Genomic DNA, 27434 nt, shown 5'->3' with positions numbered 1-27434 from the left:
GGTACCTGTGAAATTCTCAACACACAGTTGTTGAATGAATGAATTGATGGGTGTGCTCAATGCACAGTCACCTGCCTGGTTTCATTCATTTATTTATTCATTTATTGAACGAGTACCTAAGGAGCCACACAACCTGGTGCACAGCACTGTGCTGGACATGGTGTGGTTGCCAACAAAATGCAGGTCATCTTTGTCCTTGATGAGGGACATACCACATCCCTAGAGAGGGGCATTTCCACTCCCTGCAGCGACACCCGACGCTCCCCAGGCATGTGGAGTGAGGCTATGGGGGGGGGGGGTAAGACTGGAGGGGTCCTTCCCAGGACGGGGGCACCAGGCCTCTGTCCCCTGAGCTCCCTCTGCTGCTTCATGTGTGCTGGCTGAGCACAGGGACGCGAAGAAGACAGTCTGTTCTCAAAACGCTTTTGTGTCCTTCCATTTCTCCCTTAGCATTTCCACCTCGGCCAAGGCCGGGCTTGATCTCTTCCTGCATTGTGCCCTGGAGAAAGAGGCTCCTTTCCGCGAGGGCCCAGGCACACCTCTAGACTTTGGGTGGAAAATGCTCTCCCAAGAGCCCCCCGGCCCACAGCTTGGCAGAGTCCCCGGGATCCACCTCTGGGAATCCCCCTCAGCCTCCCCTTTGCTTTGTAGCTCTCCTGCACTCCTCCCCTGAGCTCCCAAATTCCTTGCTCTTTTCTCATTTGCTGCCAAGGCTGTTCTTCGACTTGCATTCTCCACCCCTGCCTCCTCCAGACCCTCACTGTCTTCAGAGAGTCTCCCCACCCCCAGAAGGCTCACCTCCCTCCTACGCCCCCAGACACCTGGATTTTAAGAGCTTGTTTGCCTCATGTCCTGCGGTGCCTGAACCCACTGTTCTTCTCTAACTAGGACAGTGCCGTGTGTTTCCTCATGGCCCCAGCATTGCCTGGGACGTGCCACACACATAGCAGGCACCCCAGGAAGATCTGTGCATTTGAACCCAGAACCTAGGACATCAGAGGAAGGAGGGGACTTGCAGCCATGATTCATGTGACAGAGGAAGAAACAGGCCTTGAACAGTACTGCAGCTGGGCGTCCTCATCTCTTCCCCTCTCTGGGCCTCAGTTTCCTTATCTGTCAAGTGAGGGGCAGGTGGCCTGGTCCTGGGACTGTCTCTTCTGACTGGCATGGACCTCTTTCAGAGCCTTCATTTGCTGCTTATTACGGCTGTGCAACCTGGTTGGACTGTTTCAGCCCACGTGTGGGTTTTCTGGTTGCGGGGTGGGTGGCGAGGGTTCTACCCCCTGGGCTGCTGTGGGCTCCTGTGATGTGTTGGGGCCGCACTGTCCAGTCCCATCTCTGAGAAACATCTATAAAAGCAAGGACTGTTTTCTCCCTTTTCCGGTCCCAGGCCCTTTCCCTACCCCCTGTCGAGGGCTACTTTCTGTTACCACTGACTGTCCTCACTGGAAGGGAGTTTCTGAGAATCAAGTACCCAGTCCTTAGAGGAGGCTTAGGCAGGCCTGGATCAAGTCCTGGGGCCAGTTTATGGCTCTAGAGGGTGGCTGGAAAGGAAGGAGCAGGTTGAGGGGAGGGGGCAGAGAGGACCCCATGCTGGCGTTGAAGAATACAGCAGACCAATGTCCCTGCCCCACCAGCCTCCTTACCGTGGCGTTTTAAGCACTAGGTGACAGGAGCTGTGGGGACTCTGTTTTAGGAAAATTAATTTGGCAGCTGGGACAGGGAAGAGAAAGATTGATGAATTGGTTGTGATTATTACCTAGGCAGGAGATTCATTCATTCATTCGTTCATTCATTCATGTGTTCATCCAGTATTTATGAAGCACTACTGTGTGTCAGGCAGAATTGTAGGTGCTTTGGATACAGTAGTGGGAAAGACAGAGAGTCCTTGGGAGCTTATGAACCAGAGGAGAGACATACAAAATGGAAGCATGTCAGATAATGAGTTCTGCTTCTGGAAATTGCAGGGTAGCTTGCACCAGTCTAACTCTCTGGCCAAGGGGACTTACAGACAAAGGATATAATATAAAACACCAGAGTTTGAGGGCAATTAAAAACAGCCAGATGCTGGGGAGGAAACCGTCTCCAAAAGCAAAGAAGCAGATGGGGTGAGGGGTTCATTTAAGCAGTGCTCCCCCTGAGAGCACTGCCCCATTTGAGAACCTCAAACAGAAAGTGGTTGTTCTACTGGTCACTGTTTAGGGCTACCAGAAAAGCTAAAAATCAAGAGGGAAAATCCTGCCAAGGAAGGAGCCATAACAGTGTTCTCTTACCAATTCTCAAATCTTTGGCGACTAATAAACTGTGCCTGGGCGGGGTGAGGCATTAAGAAACCCACCAAGAAAACAGAAGAGAGGCAGAGGTTTCAGATGCTGCCTGGTGCTGAGGGAACAGAGTCTGGAATTCACGTTTCACCAAGTTAGAGGGGCTTGATCATTGCCTAAGTTTTTCCTTTGAAACTCCAGAAGCATCTCACCTTATGATTAAACCCGAGGCTAACAGCCGCACCCTAAGACTAAAGGCAAACCAAAACAACCCCACCCTAGTAAAGCCTAAAACCAAGCCTCTACAGGATCAAGATGATCCACCAGTAATTTAACTGCCTGCCAGAACAAAACTCAACATTCTTTGTAGGAAGGTAAAAAAAAATCCAGACTTCCTGTAACATGTCATCCACAACATCCTGTATACAATAAAAAAAAAAAAATCCACACTCTTTATAACATTATTCATAATGTCCAATATGTAATAAAAATTACTAGACATACAGGCAGCTGGAAAAATTGACCCATAATCAAGAAAAAAATAATCAGACAAACACAGATACCCCAGATGTTGAAAAAAAATCAGATAATAATAAATATTGTGAAGAGAACAACAATCCAACAATATGATAGAGGGTAACTGGGTGGCTACTTTAGATGATGTCAGAAGGGCTTCTTTAAAGATGGGACTTTTGGAGCGCCTGGATGGCTCAGTCAGTTAAGCATTCAGCTCTTGATTTTGGCTCAGGTCATGATCTAAGGGTCCTAGGATAGAACTCCATGTTGGGCTTCGCACTCAGTGGGGAGTCTGCTTGAGGATTCTCTCCCTCTCCCTCTGCCCCTCCCCCTGCTCGAGCACTCGCATGTGTGCTCTCTCTTTAAAATCAATCAATCAGTCTTAAAAAAAAAAAAAATAAAGATGTGACTTTTTTTGAAAAGTGAAATACCGGGCAGAGGAAAACGTGCAAGGGCCTTGAGGCAAGAAAGTACCAAGTCTGGGGTGCTTGTGACTCTTGGATTTGGGGTTGTGAGTTGGAGCCCCACATTGGGTGTAGAGATTACTTTAAAAAAAAATCTTAAAGAAAAGAAGGAAGTACCAATCCTGTTCAAGGAAGGGCAAGGAGGGCAATGTGACTTGAGCAAGGGGAAAGAGTGTGATCCAAGATCAGACTGGTAGGCAGGACCACACCATATAGGATCTGTGGCTCATGGTAAGAAGTTTGAATTTTATTTGAAGAGTGATGAATTGCCTTTGAAGGGCTTTAAGCAGGAGGGAGACTTATGGGAAACTTATATTAGGGAATAAGATATTTACCACCAATAAGTTATAGAATTCTGGCTTTGTTTATGGTATTTTTTTTGCCATGAAAAAGATTATTATGTCACTGAATTCATCACTGTTTCCTTTATGACTTTCAACACTCCAATATCATTTTTATAAATTTTTGGTACTTTGGAGCACCTGGGTGGCTCAATCAGTTAGGTGGCTGCCTTCGGCTCTGGTCATAGTCCCGGGATCCTGGGATCAAGCCCCGCATCAGGTTCCCTGCTCAGTGGGGAGTCTGCTTCTCCCTCTCTCTGCCTTCCCCCCCACCCCCGCTCATGCTCTCTCTCTTTCAAATAAATAATTAAATCTTTAAAAATATATATATAAAAAGAAAAAGAAAAATAATTTTGGGGGGAACTTATTTACATCTTTTAAAAATCATCCTGGCTGGCCATGGAGAATGGATTAAAGAAGGATGATAAGGCCATGGTGGAGCAGAAGGAGCTTGAGGTTTGGACTCAGAAGACCGGGGCCGAATTTCAGCTCCATCTCTGACTAGCCTCGGGACTGGTCAGATCATTTCACTACCCTTAGTCAATTTCTCTGCATGTAACATGGAAGAGTAATCATCGTCATGGCAACAATAGTAATTTACAGTGCTCTTACTGTGTGCCAGACCCTGTCCCAAACACTTGACATGTTGTCTCTCATTTAATCTTCACAGTAGTCTGATGAGGAAACTGAGTCAGAGAGAGGTAATGCAACTTGCCCAAGTCACGAGCTGGGGTTTGAGCCCTGGCAGTCAGACTCATGCCTTCAAGACATGGAAATTACCCTGAGGGGCCAGTGGCTAATGGATGCAAAGGGACGTGCCGTGTGTGTGTTGTGTACTACAGTGGCAGCCTGGGAACAAGTGGAAGGTGCTGAAATGTGGGTGTCAGGCCTGGGTTTGCTTCCTGGCTACATGACACTGAGCAGGTCACTTCTCTAAACGAACCGTGTTTCCCTTTTTTATACTTCCTACCCTCCCTCCCTTCCTTTTTTCCTTCTCTCCTTCCTTCCTTCCCCTCCCTCCCTCCTCTCTCCCAGCTTTACTGAGATATAATTCACATATCAAAGAACTCATCCATTTAAAATGTGCAATTAATTGGGTTTTACTCTATTCACAGAATTTGGCAGCTATCACGACAGTCTAACTTTAGAACATTTTCATCACCCCAAAAGAAACCTTGTACCCCTTAGCAGTCCCATTCCCATCACCCCCAGCCCAGCCCCAGGCAACCACTATCTACTTTCCATACATTTACGTCTTGATTTCTTAATTTGTGAAGTCAGCGTGCTTGGGTGCAGGTTGGATTCCCCTGCCTTCCCTGGAGTGTCTGCACAGTGAGACGATGCAGGATTGGGGGATGCCCTGTATAGAGCTAAATGCTGCTTACAAAGTAAGGTGTGACATGGTTATGGGAGGCGTGAACGGTTGGATATGGGGAGGGGTGTGTTGGGAAGATTCTAGAAGTCAGGAAAAGAAGGAGCCAGGGGAGCTGAGGGGCAAACGAGAAGAACAAGACAAATTATGGCAGGCCAGAGAGGAACTTCGGTGTGAAAACCACTCTATGTCACGGAGATTGGGATAAAGTTGCAACGTGCCGTGTGATGTTAGTATCTCCACTGCTCCTCATAAGACCTTTGGAAAAGCATACAGTACGCAGCCTGCCATGTGGAGTTGGGTTTGCTTTTGCAGGTGGGACGGAGGGCTGAGTCCTGCCTCTAGGTTGAGCGTGGTGCTAGAGCTGAGGCTGGCCATGCAGGCTCTGCCTCATCTGGGCACAGGAGGGTGGCACTGCCTCTCCCCTCCACCCCAGAGTGTTGGGGGTGAGGACTGAGTGATTTACCATATGAGAGAGGGCTCACAACCCAGCGCCAGGCTCAGGGGCAGCGTCTGAGGGTGGCACTGGCGATCAGGAGCCACCAGCCCAGAGAGCCCTTGTGATGGCTTCATGTCTCGCCTTCCCTTCCAGAGCCCAATGTCTTCCTCATCTTCAGCCACGGACTGCAGGGCTGCCTGGAGGCCCAGGGTGGGCAAGTCAGAGTCTCCCCAGCCTGCAACGCCAGTCTCCCCGCCCAGCGCTGGAAGTGGGTCTCCCGAAACCGGCTCTTCAGCCTGGGCACCATGCAGTGCCTGGGTACAGGCTGGCCGGGCACCAACACCACAGCCTCCCTGGGCCTGTACGAATGTGACCGGGAGGCACTGAATCTTCGCTGGCACTGTCGCACACTGGGTGACCAGCTGTCCCAGCTCCTGGGGGGTCGCACTGGCAACACATCCAAGGCTGGCGGCCCTGAGCGCGGCGACCAGACCCGCAGTGGCCAGTGGCGCATCTACGGCAGCGATGAGGATCTGTGTGCGAGGCCCTACTATGGTGAGAGGCTGTTTGCGGGGAAGGGGTGGGGCCCCCCGGTGTTGGGAGGCCTGGAGCCCCACAGAGAGACAGATGCAGGAGTGACGGGGCCTTTGGCCTCTGCTGACCTTCGGCAGCCCTATCTTTAATGGCAGTGGGAAGCATGTGGGAATAATTAAGAAAATTAACTTCCAAGCATTTATTTTTAAGACACTACAAAATGACTACGTGCTTGTAAAGACCTCAAACAGTACAAAAGTGTATAATGTAAAATTAAATGAGAATCCCCTTCCAGGCCCGTGCTCCAGGGTAGACCCCAGAGTAACTCCCATAGGTGTCTTCATCCCCATTTTGCAGGGGTGACCAGGGATCCGAGTCACCCAGTGCGGGGCTTTTCGTGGTGGACAGCTCCGTCCTGGGGGTCCTTTTCCTGGAAGACATCCTGAGTTCTGAGATGGAACTTGGGGGGAGGGGCAGCTGGATTTTTGGACAGGCTTTACGGGGAACCCCTTCCAAGCCCTATGGGATGCGCGGCGGGCCCTCTCCCAGGCTCCTGCGCTGACCTAATGGCAGAGGGAGACTTTAAAGCCTTAGGCACCACTTTGGCTTTAGCATGGGGGCCCCATCCCTGGCTCCCTGGGACAGGGGATTTTCCCTGAGGGCGGAGGGAGGCGGGCAGCCTCTGGGGTCCAGACGCCAAGGGACCGGCTCCCTTCCCGCAGAGGTCTACACCATCCAGGGGAACTCCCACGGGAAGCCATGCACCATCCCCTTCAAGTATGACAACCAGTGGTTCCACAGCTGCACCAGCACGGGCCGTGAGGACGGGCACCTGTGGTGTGCCACCACCCAGGACTACGGCAAGGACGAACGCTGGGGCTTCTGCCCAATCAAGAGTGAGAGCGGGGTGGACCGGGTGGGCCAGGGCGGCGCCCGGCGGGAGGCTGACCGGCAGAGGCCTCAGGGGCCCCAGTGGAAGAACTTTCGGGACTGGGGTGATAAGATGCCCCTCCTCGTACCCCGGAGCAGCATGTGGGAGGGGGGGCTCTGCACTCCTTGAGGGACTGTTGTTATGGTGGCAGGTAATGACTGTGAGACCTTCTGGGACAAGGACCAGCTGACTGACAGCTGCTACCAGTTTAACTTCCAGTCCACACTGTCGTGGAGAGAGGCCTGGGCCAGTTGCGAGCAGCAGGGGGCAGACCTGCTGAGCATCACTGAGATCCACGAGCAGACCTACATCAACGGTGAGGTGGCAAGGCACTGTGGGGGAGGGGTGCTGGGCCTGACCCCCAGGGGCACACTGGGGTGGGGGGGCGGGGCAGGAGCCTGAGGCCCGCTCCCCATATTCGGAGGGCCCCGAGCCCTTTCTGCTGGTGGGGCAGGGAGGCCACTGGTGGGGGGCACAGAGAGGGCTGAGGGTGGGGCGATCCCTTCCTCACCACACCTGTCCTGCCGTCAGGGCTTCTCACTGGCTACAGCTCCACACTGTGGATTGGCCTTAACGACCTGGACACCAGCGGAGGCTGGCAGTGGTCCGACAACTCGCCCCTGAAGTACCTCAACTGGGAGAGCGGTGAGGCGTGGGGTTCGGGGCGCAGGGTGGCCTGGGGGCTGCAAAGGCCTTCTTTATTCCTCTCCTGGTGCCCCGCTCCAGGCGGTGTGGGGCGGGGTGGTGGGGCAGGGCCCCCCCCCGCCTCCGGCTCCTGGACTGGGCCCCCCTAGAACTTGATGCCCTCTCCTCGGAGCGCAGGGCTCGGGGAGCGGGTGGGATTTCAGGCCTGGCCAGGGAGGCATCGGGCCCGTACCGGGGCTGGGTGGAGGCTTCCAGACCACGTGGGCTGGGGGTTGGAGGAGAGGCAGCGAGCCCCCCACCCCACCCGGGAGCAGGAGGCTCCGAGGGGCGCCCAGGGGCCAGGGTGTGAGTTCCTCTATCCTGGGGTGCTGGCGCCCTGCCCTCCCCACAGATCAGCCGGACAACCCGAGCGAGGAGAACTGCGGGGTGATCCGCACGGAGTCCTCTGGCGGCTGGCAGAACCGCGACTGCAGCATCGCACTGCCCTATGTGTGCAAGAAGAAGCCCAACGCCACGGCCGAGCGCCCGCCTCCGGGTGAGCGGAGCCCAGGGCCTGGCGCGGGGGCTGGGAGGGGTCCCGGGGCCGCAGCTCGAGGGCTCTCTGATCCGCAGACTCTGATCCTCTCTGTGCTGAGGGACAAGTGGAATGCTCCATTAATTCTTCCCGAGAACATTCATCGAGAACTGTGTTAAATGCTGGCAGTTCGCGCTGTCCTCGCAGTAGTCACACTCTGCTGGAGGGTGACAGACCTTTCAACACACAATTAGAATAGCCTGAGTCCTGAGCCCTTATAAAAATATGTGTAATCAGTGGTAAAGAAGAAGAAATACCTAGAGAAGAAACTGCATAAGTTCCTGGGAGTTAAGAAGGGTTTCGTGGAAGTGACATTTGATTTGGGCCTTTGAAGTTTCCTGTAAGTTTAGGAAGTCATGAAGAGGTATGAGGGAAGGGCATTCCTGGCAGAGGGAAGGGCATGTGCAAAGGCATAGAGGCATGGAAGTATACAGCAGCTTTCAGTTTGGTGAGCATTGCGGTCTGGTCGGAGTCTAGACTCTAATCCCTAAAAGTGTGGTTTTCTGAGGAGCAGCATAGCATCGCCTGGGAGCCGGTTATAAATGCAGAAGCTCAGTCCCCGCCCCCTCACCTGCACTTCATAAGATCCTCACCCCATGCATGTGCAGGTGCAGCCGAAATGCGCTGGCTTAGAGGGCGTGCGGAGGAGAGCAGTTCAGAAAGGCAGGTCACAGCCAGTCCCCAGAGGGTCTTGGCTGCTGGGTCCAGTTTGGGTGGGGCCAGGTAGGCTGTGGGGAGCCTCTGCAGGTTTTTAAGCCAGGGAGTGTCTTGCTTCCATTTCTGATTCACAGAGATGGCTCTTGGGGCCTATGGAAGAGGTTGGGGCAATGGGCACAGCACTGCTTTGGGGACCGTGACCCTCCCTGGTGTGTGGCTTTGGGCAAGCAGCTCGGTCTCTGAGTGCAAATCGCGAATAAACTCCGACCCCTTGCAGGGTTGTCATAAGGCTGGAGAACTGGCCTGGCCCTAAGGAGCATGCCCATAGGTGGCAGAGGATGTTTATCAGTGTCAGTTGGAAGGGCTACTCTGGTAGTCCAGTAACCATGGGAACGGTGAAGAGGGAGTGTTTTTTTTTTTTTTAAACAAGGAAAATACGTCAAACCCAGAAAAAATCCACAGACTCTCACAAAGTAAAGAACTAACAGAGAGAGACCATTAAAGTATCCAAAGATTGACTCAGGGCCACCACCAGCCACTGCTTTCTCTCCTCCTCTCCTAAGGGGTCAGAAGCAAAGGTTTACAACATTGGCGCCCCGCATCTAGAGCACCTCAGTTCTAGGAGGGAGTCTGCGGCAGGCACCAATTCTAGGTCTTCTCAGAGGCTGCTTTGCGAAGGAAGGAGGGCCCCCCCTTTGGGCAAGCCTAGCCTACCCGTGGCCCCCTGCAGGCCTGGCCCCTCACCAAGTCCTCTGTCCCCAGATCTTCCCAGTGTGACCGCTGTTGGGGGAAGTCTCCTGTGGGGCCTCATGGATCTGCAGATACATCTGTGGCCGTGGATTGTCTCTTCCATCCCACTCTGAACAGTTTTTTGGATGGGTTCTGCCTTCTGGGTCTCATCACACAAGGCATGTCATTCCAAAGGCAGACACCATTGTGCCCCCAAAGCATCCACATTTCCTGAGTTTCCCTCCACCCAACAGCCAAAGAAGGCCCCCTCAGGTCTGAGCTTGGGTTCTGTCTGTGGCGGCAGCCTTGGGTCTTAGCTGGGGAGGCTGAGTTGATTGACAAGCCTGAGCCCAGGAGCGAGTCTGCTCAGGCTCAGCCCTCCCCACTTTGCCGGGCCTCTGAGAAACAGTATGCTGGACCCTGGAGCGTCTCGCAGAATGGAGTGGATCCCAGAATCCCAGTCTGGGGTGATGCTTCGAGTGGGCACATGCTTTCCCTCCTGGCCAGGCAGAATCCTGCCTGAGACTGACATTGTGGGCGGTTCAGTGAAGTCTTGTTTTCTTTTGCCAAGGCCCAAGTAAGGGCTTGTTCGCTTCAGCTGCTCTGGGACCCCAGTCCTAGACAGTGAAGTTGAAATGCATGGAAGCGGGGGTGAGGAAGAGCCTGTTACTGGTGGGTTTCACAGCCCTGGGTGGAGCCCAGTGGGTCGGGGAAGGAGCAAGAGGAGAAATCCCCACTAAGGGATTCCTTCCAGTCGGCAGTGACTTCCTGGGCCGCAGGCCTGGTGGGCCCCCCACTGCCCCATCCCTTCATCCTGGACTGCCAGGGTCAGCACCAAGTCCACACTCAATATATGCTCTTTGAGATAGTGACAGTGGTTTCATTTATTAAGCAAGGTGGAGATAAGCGAAGTTTGAATCTAGAATAGGAAACCCCATTTAGGAACCCCATTTAGGGAGGAGGAAACTGAGGCTCCCAGGGCTGGTCTGACCTGAGTCCCCCCCCCATCCCTTTCTGAAACCACCCACCCCCCCGCCCCCCCGCTGGATGGGCCATCCGTCCTGTCTTGGGTGAAATCTGCCACCACCTCCTGGGGCTCTGCCTCTGGGCTTCCAGCCTCCCTGGAGGGCGTGGTCTTTTTTGCATCAGGTGGCCGGGGCTGATCTGAGACAGGTGTGGGGGCGAGGGGACACCCGGCGGGTCGGGGCACCCAGGCTGGGCGGCTCGGTCCCTGACCAGCACCTCGTGGGTCTCTGCAGACGTGTGGGCCAACGTGAAGGTGGAGTGCGAGCCCAGCTGGCAGCCCTTCCAGGGCCACTGCTATCGCCTGCAGGCCGAAAAGCGCAGCTGGCCCGAGTCCAAGAAGGCGTGTCTGCGGGGCGGGGGCGACCTGCTCAGCATCCACAGCATGGCCGAGCTGGAGTTCATCACCAAGCAGATCAAGCAAGGTGAGGGGCTGCTTGTCCACACTCCCGGGCCCGAGGGCAGGGCCTCCTCAGTGCCCGTCCTGTCCTGCCCAAGAGGTCCTGGGGCCGTCTCTCCGTCTGCCGCTGGTGGCCCAGGCTCACCTCTCCGTGCGCTCTCTCCCCTCTCTCCCGCTGCACCCCAGAGGTGGAGGAGCTGTGGATCGGCCTCAATGACTTAAAACTGCAGATGAATTTTGAGTGGTCTGATGGGAGCCTTGTGAGCTTCACCCACTGGCACCCCTTTGAGCCCAACAACTTCCGGGACAGCCTAGAGGACTGTGTCACCATCTGGGGCCCGGTGAGAACCCCCTCTCCCCAGCTTCCTGGGCCACCCTGGCTGAAGGAGTGCTACTGTCAGTTCCTGCCTCCAAACCACTCCCCCCATTGCCTCTCAGAAGCCCCCACTTCCCCACCAACCCCTTCCCTTCCGCGTGGAGAGATTGCCAGGGTCTGACTCCTCCCCACCCCCGGCTAGCTGGCTCACCTTGGGCAAGTCTCTTAACCTCTCTGTGCCTTGGTTTCCTCATCTGTCAATGGAACACTAATAGCGCCGACCTCGGAGGGTCATTGGGAGGATCAGAGGGGCTTGAGGACGCTCCCTGGCATCATCTTGCTCTGCCAACTGCTCTCCCCGCACCCCCCCCCCCCGGCAGGTGGCTTCGGAAGACGCATTGTATGGGCCTGCTCCTTTGGCAGGGCTGCCCTGTGCAGCCCGACCCAGCCCAGGGGCCTGTCTCCTCCCGACATGATGGGGTGGTGACTATCTGCCACGCGGCTTTGGCTCACGTGCCCTGTGGGTAGATGAAGGAATTGCTGGAGGGCTTCAAGCAGACGTGAGACCCTTTAAAAAGACAAAGTCAGAGGGACAGAGTACCGACTCCAGGGACAGAGAGGACATTCTGTGGTGAGACCCTGCAAACAGTACCAGGACTGTGGTGCTAGAGCCATCTGGCATAAGGGATGCTATTTAAAAATTTATAAACAATTATTTGTTGGGTGTCTGCCACGTGGCAGGCATTCTCCTAGGGGCTGGGACACAAACACCCTTGCCCTCTGGATGGAGCTGAAGGCGGACAAACTGCTGGCTAGGAGACGGAGGACACAGGCCAGCCTGGAACACACAAAGCTCAAGTTGGAGGCAGGGGAAGGTCTAAATATCAGGTTCACCAAAGGCTTTGGGGGAGGGGGGCTGAGACGCTCCCTCATCCTGTGTCCCTAGGAAGGTCGTTGGAACGATAGTCCCTGCAACCAGTCCTTGCCGTCCATCTGCAAGAAGGCAGGCCAGCTGAGCCAAGGGACGGCCGAGGAGGACCATGGCTGCCGGAAGGTGAGGGTGCTTCTGGAGCTGCCCCTGGGTGCGGCCAACCAGAGGGGCTCCCTGGGGAGGGCGGGGGCAGATGGAGTCCCGCAGCCCCCCCACGGCATCTTCCCTTGCTTGGCACATCCCTTCTTCCTACTCTCCAAACTGCTCTGTTCCAGAAAGGGTGACGCTGGATGAGGTGGGGTGCGGTAGGGTGAGGGCTGTTGGGAGGAAGCAGAGCTCCCCACCCCCACTCTGCATGAAGAAGCTACTTCCCAGAGGCAGCAGAGAACAGGAGGTGGGTGTGGGCAGGCCTCCAAGTCATCACCTGAGTGAGGCTGCCGGGGTGCACCCCAGTCCTGCTTTGCCACCTCTGTCTTTGCTGGCACACAGCACACCCTGCCATCTGACAGAGCGCGTGCTTGTCTGTCTCCTCTGGAGCGACGAGGCCCTTCTGGTGTCGCCTTCCTTGTGTTCCTAGCCCTAGGGGTTTCCAGACCATCAGGGAGGGAAGAGATCAGGACTGACCGGATTAGTGGGGCCGTGCATGTATGAATGAGGTCGTGGGTGGGTGATGGACCCAGGCCCTCCCTGCCAGGCCCCCCTCACAACCTGGCCCTCAGCCAAGCAGCGGTGTAAGTGGTGTGGCTGAATATGGGGAGGTTGCTCAAAAAAGACACTTTATGGTGTTTTGGCCCCTGAAGGCTCCATCTGCCAAGGCCACGCTCCTGCCAGGCCCTCGCTGCCAGTCTGGCTCTTCATTCTGTTTCCCTTTGGAGTAAGCCCCCTTGCCACCCCCCCACCTCACATGAACTCCAAGCTCTCCCCCAGGGGCAGGGGCCTGAAACAACAACGGGCATGACCTGCAGTGGGGAGGAGAGAGAGCAGACAGGTGCCCTGCTGAAGCGCCCGGGGGGCCAGTGTGGTCAGGGACTGGCCAGGGGCTCTGTCCTGCCCTCGGTGAGCTGGGGGTAGGGGAGTGAGGATGAGTGACTCACTGCCGTGGCACCAGGGCCACCTGAACTGTGTGTGCAGTGTTGAGCAGCCCCGGTTAATACCCTGGGAGAGCTGGGATCTTAGCACAGCCCTACCACTCCCCTGTGCCCGGTATCTGGCCCCCTCCCCCGCCCCCCAGCTTCACTTTTGCTCTGGCTCCTGCCCAAGGGACTGTGTCTCTCTCCCAACATTGAATCTACCCCCAGGCTTCCCATCTCAAGGGCTTCTGGAGATGAAGGCCCTGGCAGGCACCTGGTGTCTCTTAGGAGGAGCAGGGCTGTCGTGAGGACAGGCGTAGCCTTTGTGGTGCGGGTTCAAGTCCAGGCTCTGCCTTGTACTGTCTGTGTATAAAGTCCAGTGACTTAATTCCTCTGAGCCTCAGTTCCTCTTTTGAAAGGCAGGAGCAGGGCGCCTGGGTGGCTCAGTCGGTGAAGCGTCTGCCTTCGACTCAGGTCATGATCCCGGGGTCCTGGGGTTGAGCCCCACATCGGGCTCCCCGCTCAGCAGGGAGTCTGCTTCTCCTCACTCTCCCTCTCTTTCAAGTAAATAAATAAAATCTTAAAAAAAAGAAAGAAAGAAAGAAAGAAAGAAAGGCAGGAGCAGAGAGTTCAGGGTGGCCCAAGGGGAGAAGGGTCTGTTGGGTGAAGCCTTCCCTGGTCTCATGGGAGTCCGATGGTAGAGAGCCAGCTGCTCAGAGCAGTGGTCTCTTCCAAAGCTTTCCTGCTCCCCGCTGAGGGTCTGTCCCCCGACCCCAGGCTAGGCGCACCCTCCGCTCACTCTACCTTTTCCAGGGCCTGAAGATTACCTGGTCCCTCCACAGCCTGGCAGCTCTCCCAGCACTTCAGCTCTGGTTTCTCAGCCAACTGGCAATTTTCCCACTGTGACTCTTGGTTTAAATGCCCAAGAGAGGAGTCCAGTGAGCCAGTCATCTTGCTTCGCCAGCCCACAGGCGGGTCACTGGCTACCTCCCGATCAGCCACCCTTGGGCCACGCGTCCACCTCTGGTCTGGCGGTTGTGGGTGACGGTAGGGAGGGAAGTGTGAGGTGATAAGGTACAGAACAGAGCATGGGAAGAACCGTCTCTGGTGCCAGACCAGTCCCCTCTGTCCTGGGCCCCAGCCTGCAGCAGGTTCAGGGATGCTCTTGATGGCATCCCCCGCCCCAGGCTTTCTGGATGAGGGAGAGTCCTCCCCACAGACATCCCTCTTCTGCCCACTCTCTTGAGCCAGGGTTGGACATGGCACAGCCCATCCTGCTACTGGCTGGGAGAGGACCAAGTCACCTACAGTGAGGCCCGGCGCCTATGCACCGACCACGGTTCTCAGCTGGTCACCATCACCAACAGGTACAGGACGGGGCACGTACCCAGACCAGCCCTCATGCCTGTCCTGGCCTAATGTGGCCTCTCCATCAAACGGGGTGGCATTCTGCCATCAAGCGCAGAGGACCCTGAGTCCTTGGAGCCTCTAATGGCTCCAGGGCCCCTTTTCTAGTATCGTCCCAACAATGATTCCCGTTTATTAAGTGACCCCACTGTGGGGCAGGGCCTGGGCAGGGGCAGGAACAGACAGGGGCCCTGCTGGTGCGGGCTGGATGCCCAAGAGAGGCCTTGGCTGTGTCTGTTTCTACTTTCTTCTCCGTGAGGCATGGAGATGTAGGCAAGACAGGGGGAGCTCGGTTGCTGTGTGTCAGCTGTAGGGTCCCTGTGGGCCCCCACTTCCCTCAGCAAGTCGCCGGTTGGGTACAACACCCAAGCTCCCAGGGCAGGGCATCTGGCCTGTGGCCCAGGGCATGGTGGTGGCAGGGGAGGTTGGGCCTCGAGCTCCCTGCCTGACGGGCTTCTCTCCCCCAGGTTTGAGCAGGCCTTTGTCAGCAGCCTCATCTACAACTGGGATGGCGAATACTTCTGGACCGCCCTGCAGGACCTGAACAGCACCGGCTCCTTCCGCTGGCTCAGTGGAGATGAGGTCATGTACACCCACTGGAACCGGGACCAGCCTGGTGAGCCCCTCCTCTGCGGCACTCAGTCAGCCCCCTCTTTGACGTTCGTTGGGGAAGCCAGGAGGCCGTATGGGCCTGCCTCCCCCCGCCAGGACCGAGTCCCAGGGCTTCCTAGTAAACCAATCATTGGTACAGTGTGGTAGAGTAATTAGGAGCTCAGGGTCTGGGGCCAAACCGCCTGGCACATCTTTGAGCCTCAGTTTCCCATCTGTCAACTGAGGATAACGGTGCTTTCCTCTTGCGGCTGATGTGAGGCTGAACTGGATGAATAGACATGATGTGCTTAGAGTAGCGCGGGGGCGCTGGCGATCAGGATCATTGCCATTTAGCATTCATTGTCTCTTTTAGCCTTTTCAATGACCTGATGAGGCTGATGATAAAACAGCCTCGGAGAAGTTAAGCCACTTGCCTGAATCTCACAGGAGTAGGCACAGAGCTAGGACTCTGCCTCCATGCCCTTCGGGTCCCTGCAGAGCCGGCCGAGCTGGTCACCAGTGTGGGGGCCGAGGCCGGGGTGGTGTCCTGCGGGGCACCTGGGGGAGGGCCGGACCACGACTCCTCAGGCAGCGGGTCTCCTGCTCCCCCCTCCAGGGTACAGCCGTGGGGGCTGCGTGGCCCTGGCCACGGGCAGCGCCATGGGGCTGTGGGAGGTGAAGAACTGCACCGCATTCCGGGCTCGCTACATCTGCCGGCAGAGCCTGGGCACGCCAGTGACGCCTGAACTGCCTGGGCCGGACCCTACGCCCAGCCTCACCGGTTCCTGTCCCCAGGGCTGGGGGTCGGACCCCAAACTCCGCCACTGCTATAAGGTAGGCAGCCTGGTGGCATGGCAGGGGGAAGAGGCACAGGAGCAAAGAAGGAGCTCGCCGGGGTCGAAGGCAGCCCCAGGGGGGCCCAGCCACGGTCTGGGCAACTGGGCCCCGGGGACACTGCTTCCCCACAGCAGACTGCAGACAGAGGTAAGTTCTGATGACACTCTTGCCAGTGGAAGCTCAGGTCTGGTACATCGTAGGTGCTCAATGAACAGGAGGAATTGAGAAAAAAACAAACATAGAGATAATCAGTTTGAGAGGTTCCCAAATGTTGGGGCTGGGCTGGCCGCTTTTTTAAAATCACCTGGGCAGCTTGATAAAAATAAATTCCAGGCTGCCATTATGGGGACTGGGATTCACTAGGTTGGGGCAGGGCCCAGTTCTCTGATTTTTAAACTGTGCCGGGTTTGGGAACCACTAACGTAGTCCAGGGTCTTTTATGACCTGAGGAAACTGAGTCCAGGGAGGGGAAGGGACTTGCCCACAGCAAACTGTGGCTCCTCTGGGAGGAGAGCCCAGGTCTTGGGCTGGTTCAGGGGTCTGGGCAGGAGGTGTTCTCTAGGACCTGGCTCCCCTCCCCCGGGGCTCATTCTCTAATGAGCAGGATTGTCTTGGCTAGCCTGCACCCCTGTCCTGTGAGGCCCCAGCCCTCCTCCCTACTGCTGTCATGGGAGGGCAGGTGGACCAGTAGGGACAGCTTAGACACCTGGACTTTGTTCCTGTAGGTGTTCAGCTCAGAGCGGCTGCAGGACAAGAAGACCTGGGTGCAGGCCCAGGGGGCCTGCCAAGAGTTGGGGGCCCAGCTGCTGAGCCTGGCCAGCTATGAGGAGGAACATTTTGTGGCCAACATGCTCAACAAGATCTTCGGGTACTGAGCCTGGGGCAGTGGCCTGCATGCACCCGTGTGGGCTCTTGGTTTTGAGGGGTACAGGGAAGGGGGCAAGGTGAAGGCGCCCCCAGGGAGGCCTGTCTGAGGGCTCAGAACGACCTGTGTATCCACAGCGAACGCCAGGACCATCCTGTCCTCCCTCAGGGAGCCCTGGTCTCCCTGGTTGCTCACCGGCGTCAGGGAACCAGCAGTGCCCCCCTCAGACTCACAGCCTTTTACAAAAGTAACTGCCCTCCCCGTGCCTCCTCCCTGGCAAAATCTGATCCAAGTCAAGCGCCCCTCGCCCCCAACACCATTCCCATAACAGCCCACTCTCCTCAATAAACAGCCTTTCCTGAGAGACAGGAGAAGAAAATCTACAAAAGTGAGCATCTGCCCCTGGGGGGGTCCCTCCAGGACCCGATGTCTGTCCTGTGGGCCACCTCTGACACCCAGCACCTATAATCCCTTAGCTTTGGAATAAATCCGAGTGGATCCAGGCTTCCCGGGATCTTAATTCCCAGGGACATGCCTTTCCAGCAAACATCAAGACATTATTTGACTAGTAGTTGTAGCTCTCCTCTCACCATGTCTCGGGTACTGCACTAAACACTGAATCCTCATTGGGTCTCTTCTTCAGCCCTACGAAGTAGACATTATCATGGACCCATTATCATGGACCCGTGTGGGCTGATAGGTCGGGTTATTTGCCCGCGGTCAGGGAGCTGCTCCATGGGCAAACCGGCGCTGGAATCTGCTTCTGATTCCAGAGCCCCAGGTCTATGCTCCGTCTCCATCGACTTACTAAACTCCCTGAAGTGAAAACCTACAGTCTTGCTGGCAGGGCAAACCCCACCCAAAGGGAAGCCAGGGAAGGGAGCCAGGCCACCCACCCCCAGTGAGCCGGGCGCCTGGTCCAGCTAGTCAGTTCTCTCTGGGGAGAGAACTTTCTAAAGGTCGCCCCAACAGTGTATTGCCGGTGAGTGTGAAGCCCAGATGGAGGGGCCCCAGGCCCTTGGGTCTGCCCAGGTCACCTGCACCTGCACCTCTCATCCCCATCTCTTCGGTCCCCACCCCCGCGTTGTGCTGAAGTGAATCAGAGCCCGAGATCCACGAGCAGAACTGGTTCTGGATCGGCCTGAACCGTCGAGACCCGGGAGCCGGACAGAGCTGGCGCTGGAGCGACGGCCTCGGGGTGAGCCGGCCCAGAGGGGGCGGGTCGGGGTGGGCGGGGCCCTGGTGGGCGCGGCTTGAGGTGGGCGTGGTCCTTCGGGGGCGGGACAGAGCCTGGCGGTGGGCGAGGTTTAGTCGAGTTACAGGGTCTTTGGCCAGAGCCCGCAGGTTAAGAAAAGGGGGGCGGGGCGTCCAGCTCGGGTTGGGGGTTCCCAGCTCAGGCCCGGCCTTTTGTGCATCTGTTCTGGGGACGCGGAGGCCTGCGCCTCGTGCCTGACAACCTTCTCCCACTCCGACCTCCAGTTCTCTTACCACAATTTCGACCGGAGCCGGCACGACGACGACGACATCCGGGGCTGTGCTGTCCTCGACCTGGCTTCCCTGCAGTGGGTGGCCATGCAGTGCGAGACGCAGCTGGACTGGATCTGCAAGATCCCTCGAGGTTGGGTGGGATGGTGCTGGGAAACGGGGAAGGGGGCAAAGGGCGGCGGGGCCGGGAATCCAGGGGAGGGTCTCCTTCCCTGCAGCGTCTCTGTCTCTGTTGTCCCCGTAGGCAGAGACGTGCGGGAGCCCGACGTCAGCCCACAAGGTAAGGCCCCCCGGGCCTCCCGGCTCTCAGTGGCGTTCGGGAGAGGGTGAGGGGCATCACCTCCAGGGCAGGGCCTGGCCGGGATGGAACGAAAGGAGTTAGGGGTTTGAGCTGAGAGAAGGGGAACCGGGGCGCCTGGAACCCTGTCGGCCTCCGTCTCCAAGCAGGGGCAAGCTTGGGCCTGGAGAGGTGTCTGCCCGAGGGGCCTAGGGGTTCGCACCCCGCTTCTGCCTGCCCTTGGACCCGCCTGGGCCTTGGCCTTGGCGGCAGGGCGAGCAGGCGACCCCTGCCTGGCCGCCACTCCCACACTCACACTGCCCCCGCAGGCCGGCTGGAGTGGCTGCGCTTCCAGGAGGCCGAGTACAAGTTCTTCGAGCACCACTCCACGTGGGCTCAGGCGCAGCGCATCTGCACGTGGTTCCAGGCCGAGCTGGCCTCCGTGCACAGCCAGGCCGAGCTGGACTTCCTGGGGCACAACCTGCAGAAGGTGAGCACCCCAGTGAGCATGGGCCGGCGGGCAGGGGAGGGCAGGCCTGGGGAGGAGAGGCCCTCCCAACCCATATCTGCCTGACCGGTTTCCCCAGTTGTCCCCGGGCCAAGAGCAGCACTGGTGGATTGGCCTGCACACTGCGGAGAGTGATGGGCGTTTCAGGTAGGAGCCTTCCAGGGTCAGCAGGTGCGGGAGGGAGCGGGTGCCTGGATGGCCAGCCACGACCCCAAATGGGAGCTAGGGAGGCCTCCCACAGAGACAGATAGACCTGGTTTTGAATCCAGCTCTGTTCCTCCCTGGCTGTGTGGCCTTGATCAATGACTTAACCTTTGTGGGCCTTGATTTTCTCATCGAAAAATGAGCATAATGAGGCCTGCCTGGTAGGATTGCTCTGAGGATTAGAAAAAAGGTATGCGAAGTCCTTAGCACAGCATCCAGCACATAATTGGGCACCAAACAATGGCAGCTCCTATTATGCCGAGGCCACTCATGAATAAGCCCCCCTCAGGACATGGGCAAGAACATATGATGTCCTCCAGAGGGGCCTCTTTGTATTCAGTACCCACCTACCCTGCATGAGGGGCTCGAGGCAGGAGGGACCAGGAGCACATGCGTATTAAGAGCACACTGTTGCCCTTGGACCTCTGCTCTGGGATTCTTGGACTTTTCTAGTTAGAGAATGAGTGCCCAGGGAGGGCTGGACCATACCTGGACGCACCAGGCCTTTGGGTCCCCAGTGACCCTGAGCCCAGTAGCCTCACTCTCAGACTGTAGCCACTGAGCCCCTGGACTCAGGCCCTGCCCTGCCCTCCATCTTGGTGGCCTTCATTGCTGTATACAGCGGAGGTTGGGCCCGGGGCGAGTCATCTCTGTTCCATGTCGTTGCAGGTGGACAGATGGTTCCATCATAAACTTCATCTCCTGGGCACCCGGTAAACCTCGGCCCATTGGCAAGGATAAGAAGTGTGTGTACATGACCGCCAGCCGAGGTGAGGGCAAGGGCAGGGCACAGAGGGTGCAGAAGCTGGGGAGAGGGTTGACGTTGGGGACAGTGCGGTGAGCTTGGGCAGGCCCATCAGTCTCTTCTCATTCTCTTTCTTTCCCACAACGCAAGAGGGGCTAGACCCAGAGAGGGGGCCGGTCCCCGTGATCCAGCAACCACAGAGGCCTGGAGTTCAGAGCTGGACACAGGCACCTGATCCCCATGTCTTCTCCTTAGGGCAGGAGGCAAGGGTGCTGCCGGCCCTGGCCTGTGCTAGAATGACTGCCCTACTCTTTCTGCAGAGGACTGGGGGGACCAGAGGTGTCTGATGGCCTTGCCCTACATCTGCAAGCGCAGCAACAGCACTGGAGAGCCCCAGCCCCCGGACCTGCCGCCCACAGCCCTGGGGGGCTGCCCCTCTGGTTGGAACCAGTTCCTCAACAAGGTAGGAGGTGGGGAGGGGCCACCCAGTAGAGTCAGGGGAGAGGATGTGAACGTAGGAAGGCCGAGCTTCAGGAGTCCTGGCCTTTTGGCAACATCAGAGTCATGGCCTCTTGACCACTTGGCCCCAGCGCCAGGGCTAGACTCCTGGGAAAGTAACTCTGTATAGTGCCCTTGCTAATCTACCAGGGAAGGAGGGTGTCCGCATAGTTTGGTGAGTTTTCTAGATTAGTCGCCACACATTTTGATAATGAACTCCTATTAGTAAAACACAAGATTGAACATACAAAATATGTGTGTCTACATTATATATATGTGTGTAAATAAATGTATATTTACTTCTGTACTAATAGACTAATGTTATATATAGTAAACTGTGCACAAGAACAAAAGAACATAAAGCATGAGCTAAAGATTGAAAAAATATTTTTTTAAAAGATTTTATTTATTTGAGAGAGAGAAAGCGAGCATGAGCAGGGGGGAAGGGCAGAGGGAGAGGGAGAGGGAGAAGCAGACTCCCCTCCTGAGCAGGAAGCCCAACGTGGGGCTCAATCCCAGGACCCTGGGATCATGACCTGAGCCGAAGGCAGACGCTTAACTGACTGAGCCACCCAGGTATCCCTGAAAAAGAGTATTTTTAAGTTTAAAAAACTTTTTTTTTTAAAGATTTTATTTATTTATTTGACGGAGACAGAGATAGCGAGAGCAGGAACACAAGCAGCGGGAGTGGGAGAGGGAAAAGCAGACTCCCCGCGGAGCAGGGAGCCCGATGTGGGGCTCGATCCCAGGACCCCGGGATCATGACCTGAGCCGAAGGCAGACGCTTAACGACTGAGCCACCCAGGCGCCCTAAAAAAACTTTTTTTTTATTAGTGGTATGAGAAAAGTACTCAAAAATGATCAATTATAATAATTATCATCTTTAAATAATTTAAGTAAGAGCAAGGTGATTGTATTTATCTCATTCTTTTTAAAAAATTTTGGTTTGACACTTTGTGATTTGGGACTTCACAGGTCTTGTCTGAAGTTCGAATTACTTTAAAACATGGGTTTAATGGTTATTGTAGATGAAAAAGTTGCCTCACAAAGGCAAAATATCAAAATGGAAAAGGTCGTCCTTTGTTGGCCGGGCTTTCTTCATTTTTCAGTCCTTCTACCAATGAAACAAAGGTTTTAGTGTAAAAATCGGCTAGTACATTTCTGCATTCTAAACCAATCTGCCTCATAAACTAATCAGAAAACCTGATTTAAGATGCTTTAAGAACAAGTCTTTGGAAGATTTTTTGAAACAACATTTAGGAAATTCTTTTCCCAAGGGTTTTGAGCATGCAGATGGGAAAGTTGGGGGCAGTAACATTAATCAGAAGGGAGACGTTTCTAGACATGTCTGCAGAATGTTCCTTCTAGACGGTGAGCTTCTTTCCCAAAGTGGTTACTTTTGCACTCCTGGGCTGATTGATCAGACCTGATTAGATCGTCATTGTTTTTATCCGGTGGCTGACAAGAGCTTGTCCCAGGAAGAGAGGAGCACTATTTTCTTATTTTCTTGTTAATGCTGGCATCACGAGTCTGAGCCCCGATCCGTGCTTTCTTTGCGATAAAATCACTTAGCTGGATTGTGAGGATTAGATTAGTTAACACTAGCTCATATAATCCGTAAATCTTTGTCCTGCGTTGGAGTGTAGCCAGCCCCTTAGTGTCATGGAGCTCTTACTGTCTTCAGAATATTCAAGCGAATATTATATCTTTTCGACCTTAAAAAAAAAAAAGTAACACGTCTATTATTACAACTTGGGAAAAAACAGAAAGAAAATACAACTCACTCATCCTTATTTCCAGAAATAACCCCTATTAATATTTGTTACTCTGCTTCCTGCCTTTTTGCGCCTAATTGAGATCATACTACGTAACACAATTTTTTTTTTAAAGATTTTATTTATTTATTTGAGAGAGAGAGAATGAGAGATAGAGAGCACGAGAGGGAAGAGGGTCAGAGGGAGAAGCAGACTCCCTGCTGAGCAGGGAGCCCGATGTGGGACTCGATCCTGGGACTCCGGGATCATGACCTGAGCCGAAGGCAGTCGCTTAACCAACTGAGCCACCCAGGCGCCCCGTAACACAGTTTTGTATCCAGCTTTTCTTTCTCAGTGTTCTATTTTGAGCATTTCTCTCATGTCATCACATTTTCCCAAAAATTTATTCTCGTGGCTTCTTCCACCGGATATAAAACAGAATACATGGTATATATGTACTTGGTCTTTTTCTTGATGTGTCAGCATCATTGTAAAGATACCAGTTACTCCCCTGTCAGAAGCCTTTGGAGTATGCGAGGCTGTCTGTCCCTTTACTACCTGGCCCCAGACACCTTGCTTTACTAGGTCTCTGCCCTCTGTTACAGCCCTGTAGCATTTGGATGTAGGGAGAGAGAGTGAAGGCCCGCCTCTCCCCCTAGCTTTAAACTCCTGGAGGGCAGGGCCCCTGGCCCCGGACATACCACCTAATACACTTGCACATGGTAGGGAGGCCCCGACTGTTTGCTGGACTGAGCTGATACTTCTCTTTCGCTGCTGATATGATGTGACCTTGCTGGTTCTAATTTTATGACTAATTTTACTAGTTATTTAAAGGAGGCCTCAGAGTAGCTCTGAACTACTTCTGTGAAATGAAATGCAAGGGCTTGGTGATAAACCTCTCCCAAACTCTTGCATTATTTCTGGGTTTACAGTTTTCTACCCCAAATCTGACATTGGCATCAGTAAGCTGATGCTAGAACTCATCCCGATAGTAAGAGCGTCCCCTTGTGTAAGCACTTACTCTCTGGTCATGCACTGTTCTCTTTAACTCTTAACATGACCCCAGAAGACAGATATTTTTATTCCCACCCATTTTACAGAAAGTTTAAGTCAGATCTGGAACCTGACCTGCGCCTGCCCCCTGGCCCTCTTTGCGACTCCAAAGCTTCCTTCCTTTCTCTCTCCCCCATCACACTCAGGAGGGAAATCACTGGAAATCATTCATTTTCAAATAGTCTTCACTTGAGAGATTTCCCACCCAGCTGCTGCCTAACAAAGATCATTCAGACGTGAAGATAAGAGTGTTGTATGGATGAACATTAAGTTCACAGGACAAATAACAGATTTCAGGCAACACTTGGGAAGGCGTTTAGCTGAAATCGAGACAGACCTTGTCCCTGCGCATGGCCCAGGTGCTCTCGTCATAGGCAGTAGATCCTTTGGTGGCCTAAGGACGTCCTGCCACTTACAGACTCCCCCTGAGCGTTGGCAGGTGGACGTGAATGTGCTGTGCCAGGCTGAGAGGCTCGAGGAGCCCCGGATGTCCTGGTTCAGTTCTGTTGTCCTCACGGCCCTCAAAGCCTCCCCAGGGCCTGTCGCTGAGGGCTACACAGCAGAGTTTCTGGGTTTGTGGGACAGGGCGGTGGAGCTGGACATCACGCCTTCCCCTCCGCCCCAGTGTTTCCGAATTCAGGGCCAGGACCCCCAGGACCGTGTGAAGTGGTCAGAGGCACAGTTCTCCTGTGAACAGCAAGAGGCCCAACTGGTCACCATTGCAAACCCTTTAGAGCAAGGTAGGGCCAGCCCATGGGAAGGCCCCAGTATCCTCTGATACAGCCCCCCTCCCCCCCCAAAAATGGCTAGAGCAGAGTGGGCAAGGGGCTGTCCTGTTGCTCATAACTCTCTCTTCTGGGGGACTGTAGCTTTCATCACAGCCGGCCTGCCCAATGTGAGCTTTGACCTTTGGATTGGCCTCCACGCCTCTCAGAAGGACTTCCAGTGGGTGGAGCAGGAACCTCTGCTGTATACCAACTGGGCCCCCGGGGAGCCCTCTGGCCCTAGCCCTGCTCCCGGCGGCAACATACCGGTGAGGAAGCCCCTCGCTCTGCTCCCCGGCCCGCAACCTGCGGCACTTGCCTTCACTCCCAGGGTCCCCCCTCTTCCAGCCTCTTTGCTCAGAGGGCAGCCCTCTGGGGGCAGTGGCACAAGGGCAGAGCTGCCGGGCCTCCTCTGAGCGGCTCCCTCCCCCCAGACCAGCTGTGCAGTGGTCCTGCACAGCCCCTCTGCTCACTTCACTGGCCGCTGGGATGATCGGAGCTGCACAGAGGAGACACACGGCTTCATCTGCCAGAAGGGCACAGGTACGCGTCACCCGTGAACTTGGGAACATCAGCACTGGGCCCGATGCTGTGGGTCTTGCTGAGAGGAATGACGAAACACGGTCCCTGACCTCAGGGGGTCCCTTGGGTCACCCCCAGAGTCCAGTATCTGCTTGGGAAGAAGACCGGGTGCAAATCAGAGGGAAAGGCAGTGAGGATCGAGGGGTCTCAGGAGGAAGATTTGGGGGTCTGGGGGTCTGACCAGGGGAAACTAGACACGGGGCATGCCTGGTGTCAGGGAACCTGAAGTTGCGTGTCTGAGGCCCCCACGGCTCCATGCCTGTTCTACAGGGGTTCCTGGGGTGGGAGTTAGGTCAAGGCCGCTTCCTCTGTGGCTCGGCAAGAATGTGTTACTAGTAACAGAGGCTAACACTGTCCATCCGCGCCAGGCGCTGGGCCCACTGGAGACCTAGTCTCTGCCCCATGTCTGGTGATCCCCCAGCTTCATGCCTGGGAATGGGGTGAGGGGGGCAGAGCCCGGCCTGAGCCCTGCCCCCTTCCCTGTAGACCCTTCCCTGAGCCCATCCCCAGCAGCGTCACCCCCTGCCCCCGGCACTGAGCTCTCCTACCTCAACGGCACCTTCCGGCTGCTGCAGAAGCCTCTTCGCTGGCAGGACGCCCTCCTGCTGTGTGAGAGCCGCAACACCAGCTTGGCCCGTGTGCCGGACCCCTACACCCAGGCCTTCCTCACGCAGGCCGCCCGAGGGCTGCGCACCCCACTCTGGATCGGGCTGGCCAGTGAGGAGGTGGGCCGGGACTGCTCCCCCGATTGCGCCCCCCACCCCCGTCTCCTCCTGACTTCTTGCCTTACCTTACCTGCCTCTGCCCCTCCCCACGACTGGCCTCCTTCCTCCCACCCTGATGGCCCCCTCGTGCCCAGGGCTCCCGGCGCTACTCCTGGGTCTCGGAGGAGCCGCTGAGCTACGTGAGCTGGCAGGACGGGGAGCCCCAGCAGCCAGGGGGCTGCGCTTACGTGGACGTGGATGGGGCCTGGCGCACCACTAGCTGCGACACCAAGTTGCAGGGGGCTGTCTGTGGCGGGAACATTGGTGAGTGGGGTCAGGGGGTGGGCAGGGTGTAGGCTGTCCCAGGGAGCACTCTGGGCCACTTCCTCAATCCTGCACCCCTCCCCTCCCCACAGGGCCCCCTCCTCCCCGAAGAATAAGCTACCATGGCAGCTGTCCCCAAGGGCTGGCCGACTCGGCGTGGATCCCCTTCCGGGAGCACTGCTACTCCTTCCACATGGAGCTGCTGCTGGGCCACAAGGAGGCGCTGCAGCGCTGCCAGAGAGGTGGGCCAGTGCAGGCCAGAGCCCCCACGGGGTCATTTCAGGCAGTGACCCCTGTCGTGGGCCCTTAGAGGCTCCGGGAACGCAGTCCCCGTGCTGCACCCCACCCACAGGCAGCTCTCACACAGAAGCGCCCCATCACTTTCCAATACACAGAGCCCACGTGTGGCATTACATGTCAGTAACCCTGGACCCACGGGCGCCCACACACAGATGCGCACTCCGCACCACCCTCCACTCAGGCTGGGGCCTCTCTCGGGGCGGGGGGGGTCCTCTGCTATCCCAGGGGGACCACTGTCGTCCTGATGTGGGCCTCCCTTGTGTCCAGCGGGTGGGGCGGTCCTGTCCATTCTGGACGAGATGGAGAACGTGTTTGTCTGGGAGCACCTGCAGAGCTCTGAGGGCCAGAGTCGGGGTGCCTGGCTGGGCATGAACTTCAACCCCAAAGGTGGGTACCCCATGTGTGGCATCGGGAGGGAGGGTGAAGCCTCAGGGGTTTGGGGGGACGCCTTCCAGCAGGGCTTGGTGGGGGTAGGGACTTGCGGGAGGTGAGAATCGGTTGGAGAACAGGCCTGCTCTCTCCCACCGGCACCTGCTTCTCCCCGTCTCCTCTCCCCCAAGCCCCCTCAATGTCTTCTTTCCTGTAGGAGGCACCCTGGTCTGGCAGGACAACACAGCTGTGAACTACTCCAACTGGGGGTCCCCTGGCCTGGGCCCCAGCATGCTGAGCCACAACAGCTGTTACTGGATCCAGAGCAGCAGCGGGCTTTGGCGCCCCGGCGCCTGCGCCAACATTACCATGGGTGTCGTCTGCAAGCTCGCGCGAGGTGAGCGCCGGGCGGACACGCCGCTCGGCCTCCTGCCGCCTCCGCACAGCTGGGGCTGGCGTCTCATTCTGCCCGTGACCCAGCGGCTGGGAGGGCACGAAGAGACAGGCCCCGGGGCCTCCGGGACCCTCCCCTGGGATAAACGGGTCTGTAGGAGGGACTGGCCCTTCCTACAAATTTCCCAAACTAGACAGCAAACCCATCATTTTGTAGCGGTTAAGGGCATGGACAGGGTAAACCACTTACCAACTCTGTGACCTTGGGCAAGTTCTTTAAAGTCGATGGCCTCACTTTCTTCATATGCAAAATGAGGGTAATAACTGTACCTACAAGATCAAATGGGCTAATCAAGTGGCTGGCACACAGGAAGTGCTCTCTGCTTGCTTATTATTACTATCACGTCTTCAGTTATTAACTTGTCCCCCCCTCTTCCTTGCAGCCGAGGAGAGCAGCTTCTCGCCATCAGGTGAGTCCCAGGTAGGGCTGAGATGAGGCCTCTCCCGCCTTGGCCTTGGCCCAGCATGCCGGGCAGCAGGGGTGCAGCCAGGGGGCAGCGGGGGGCAG

General features: G+C 56.2%; 1 protein-coding gene across 5 annotated transcripts in view; it reads left to right on the top strand.

The window, feature by feature from the left end:
- MRC2 (mannose receptor C-type 2) overlaps positions 1-27434 on the top strand; it is a 56008-nt gene that overhangs the window by 27086 nt on the left and 1488 nt on the right. For 4 of the 5 annotated variants that reach the window (XM_025890062.2, XM_025890061.2, XM_025890063.2 and 1 more), the window contains 28 exons: positions 5550-5951; positions 6653-6826; positions 7013-7177; positions 7393-7506; positions 7898-8041; positions 10726-10914; positions 11076-11230; positions 12152-12259; positions 14458-14573; positions 15081-15229; positions 15821-16038; positions 16767-16909; positions 18002-18104; positions 18386-18524; positions 18636-18671; positions 18998-19158; positions 19256-19323; positions 20050-20150; positions 20446-20588; positions 24056-24170; positions 24300-24463; positions 24629-24737; positions 25263-25501; positions 25636-25804; positions 25897-26046; positions 26372-26491; positions 26691-26870; positions 27310-27336. In XM_025890062.2, coding sequence (XP_025745847.1) covers positions 5550-5951; positions 6653-6826; positions 7013-7177; positions 7393-7506; positions 7898-8041; positions 10726-10914; positions 11076-11230; positions 12152-12259; positions 14458-14573; positions 15081-15229; positions 15821-16038; positions 16767-16909; positions 18002-18104; positions 18386-18524; positions 18636-18671; positions 18998-19158; positions 19256-19323; positions 20050-20150; positions 20446-20588; positions 24056-24170; positions 24300-24463; positions 24629-24737; positions 25263-25501; positions 25636-25804; positions 25897-26046; positions 26372-26491; positions 26691-26870; positions 27310-27336 — 4101 coding nt within the window. Of the gene's footprint in view, positions 1-5062; positions 5187-5549; positions 5952-6652; positions 6827-7012; positions 7178-7392; positions 7507-7897; positions 8042-10725; positions 10915-11075; positions 11231-12151; positions 12260-14457; positions 14574-15080; positions 15230-15820; positions 16039-16766; positions 16910-18001; positions 18105-18385; positions 18525-18635; positions 18672-18997; positions 19159-19255; positions 19324-20049; positions 20151-20445; positions 20589-24055; positions 24171-24299; positions 24464-24628; positions 24738-25262; positions 25502-25635; positions 25805-25896; positions 26047-26371; positions 26492-26690; positions 26871-27309; positions 27337-27434 lie in introns of those variants that run through there. The other variant, XM_073883086.1, reaches the window with a different exon arrangement.

This window comes from Callorhinus ursinus, unplaced genomic scaffold (assembly GCF_003265705.2).
Source record: "Callorhinus ursinus isolate GAN/ISIS: 27379988/994484 unplaced genomic scaffold, GSC_fseal_2.0 scaffold50, whole genome shotgun sequence".
NCBI classification, from domain to species: Eukaryota; Metazoa; Chordata; class Mammalia; order Carnivora; family Otariidae; genus Callorhinus; species Callorhinus ursinus.
Note: the sequence above shows the minus strand (reverse complement) of the source record. Positions and strands in the feature narration are given on the sequence as shown.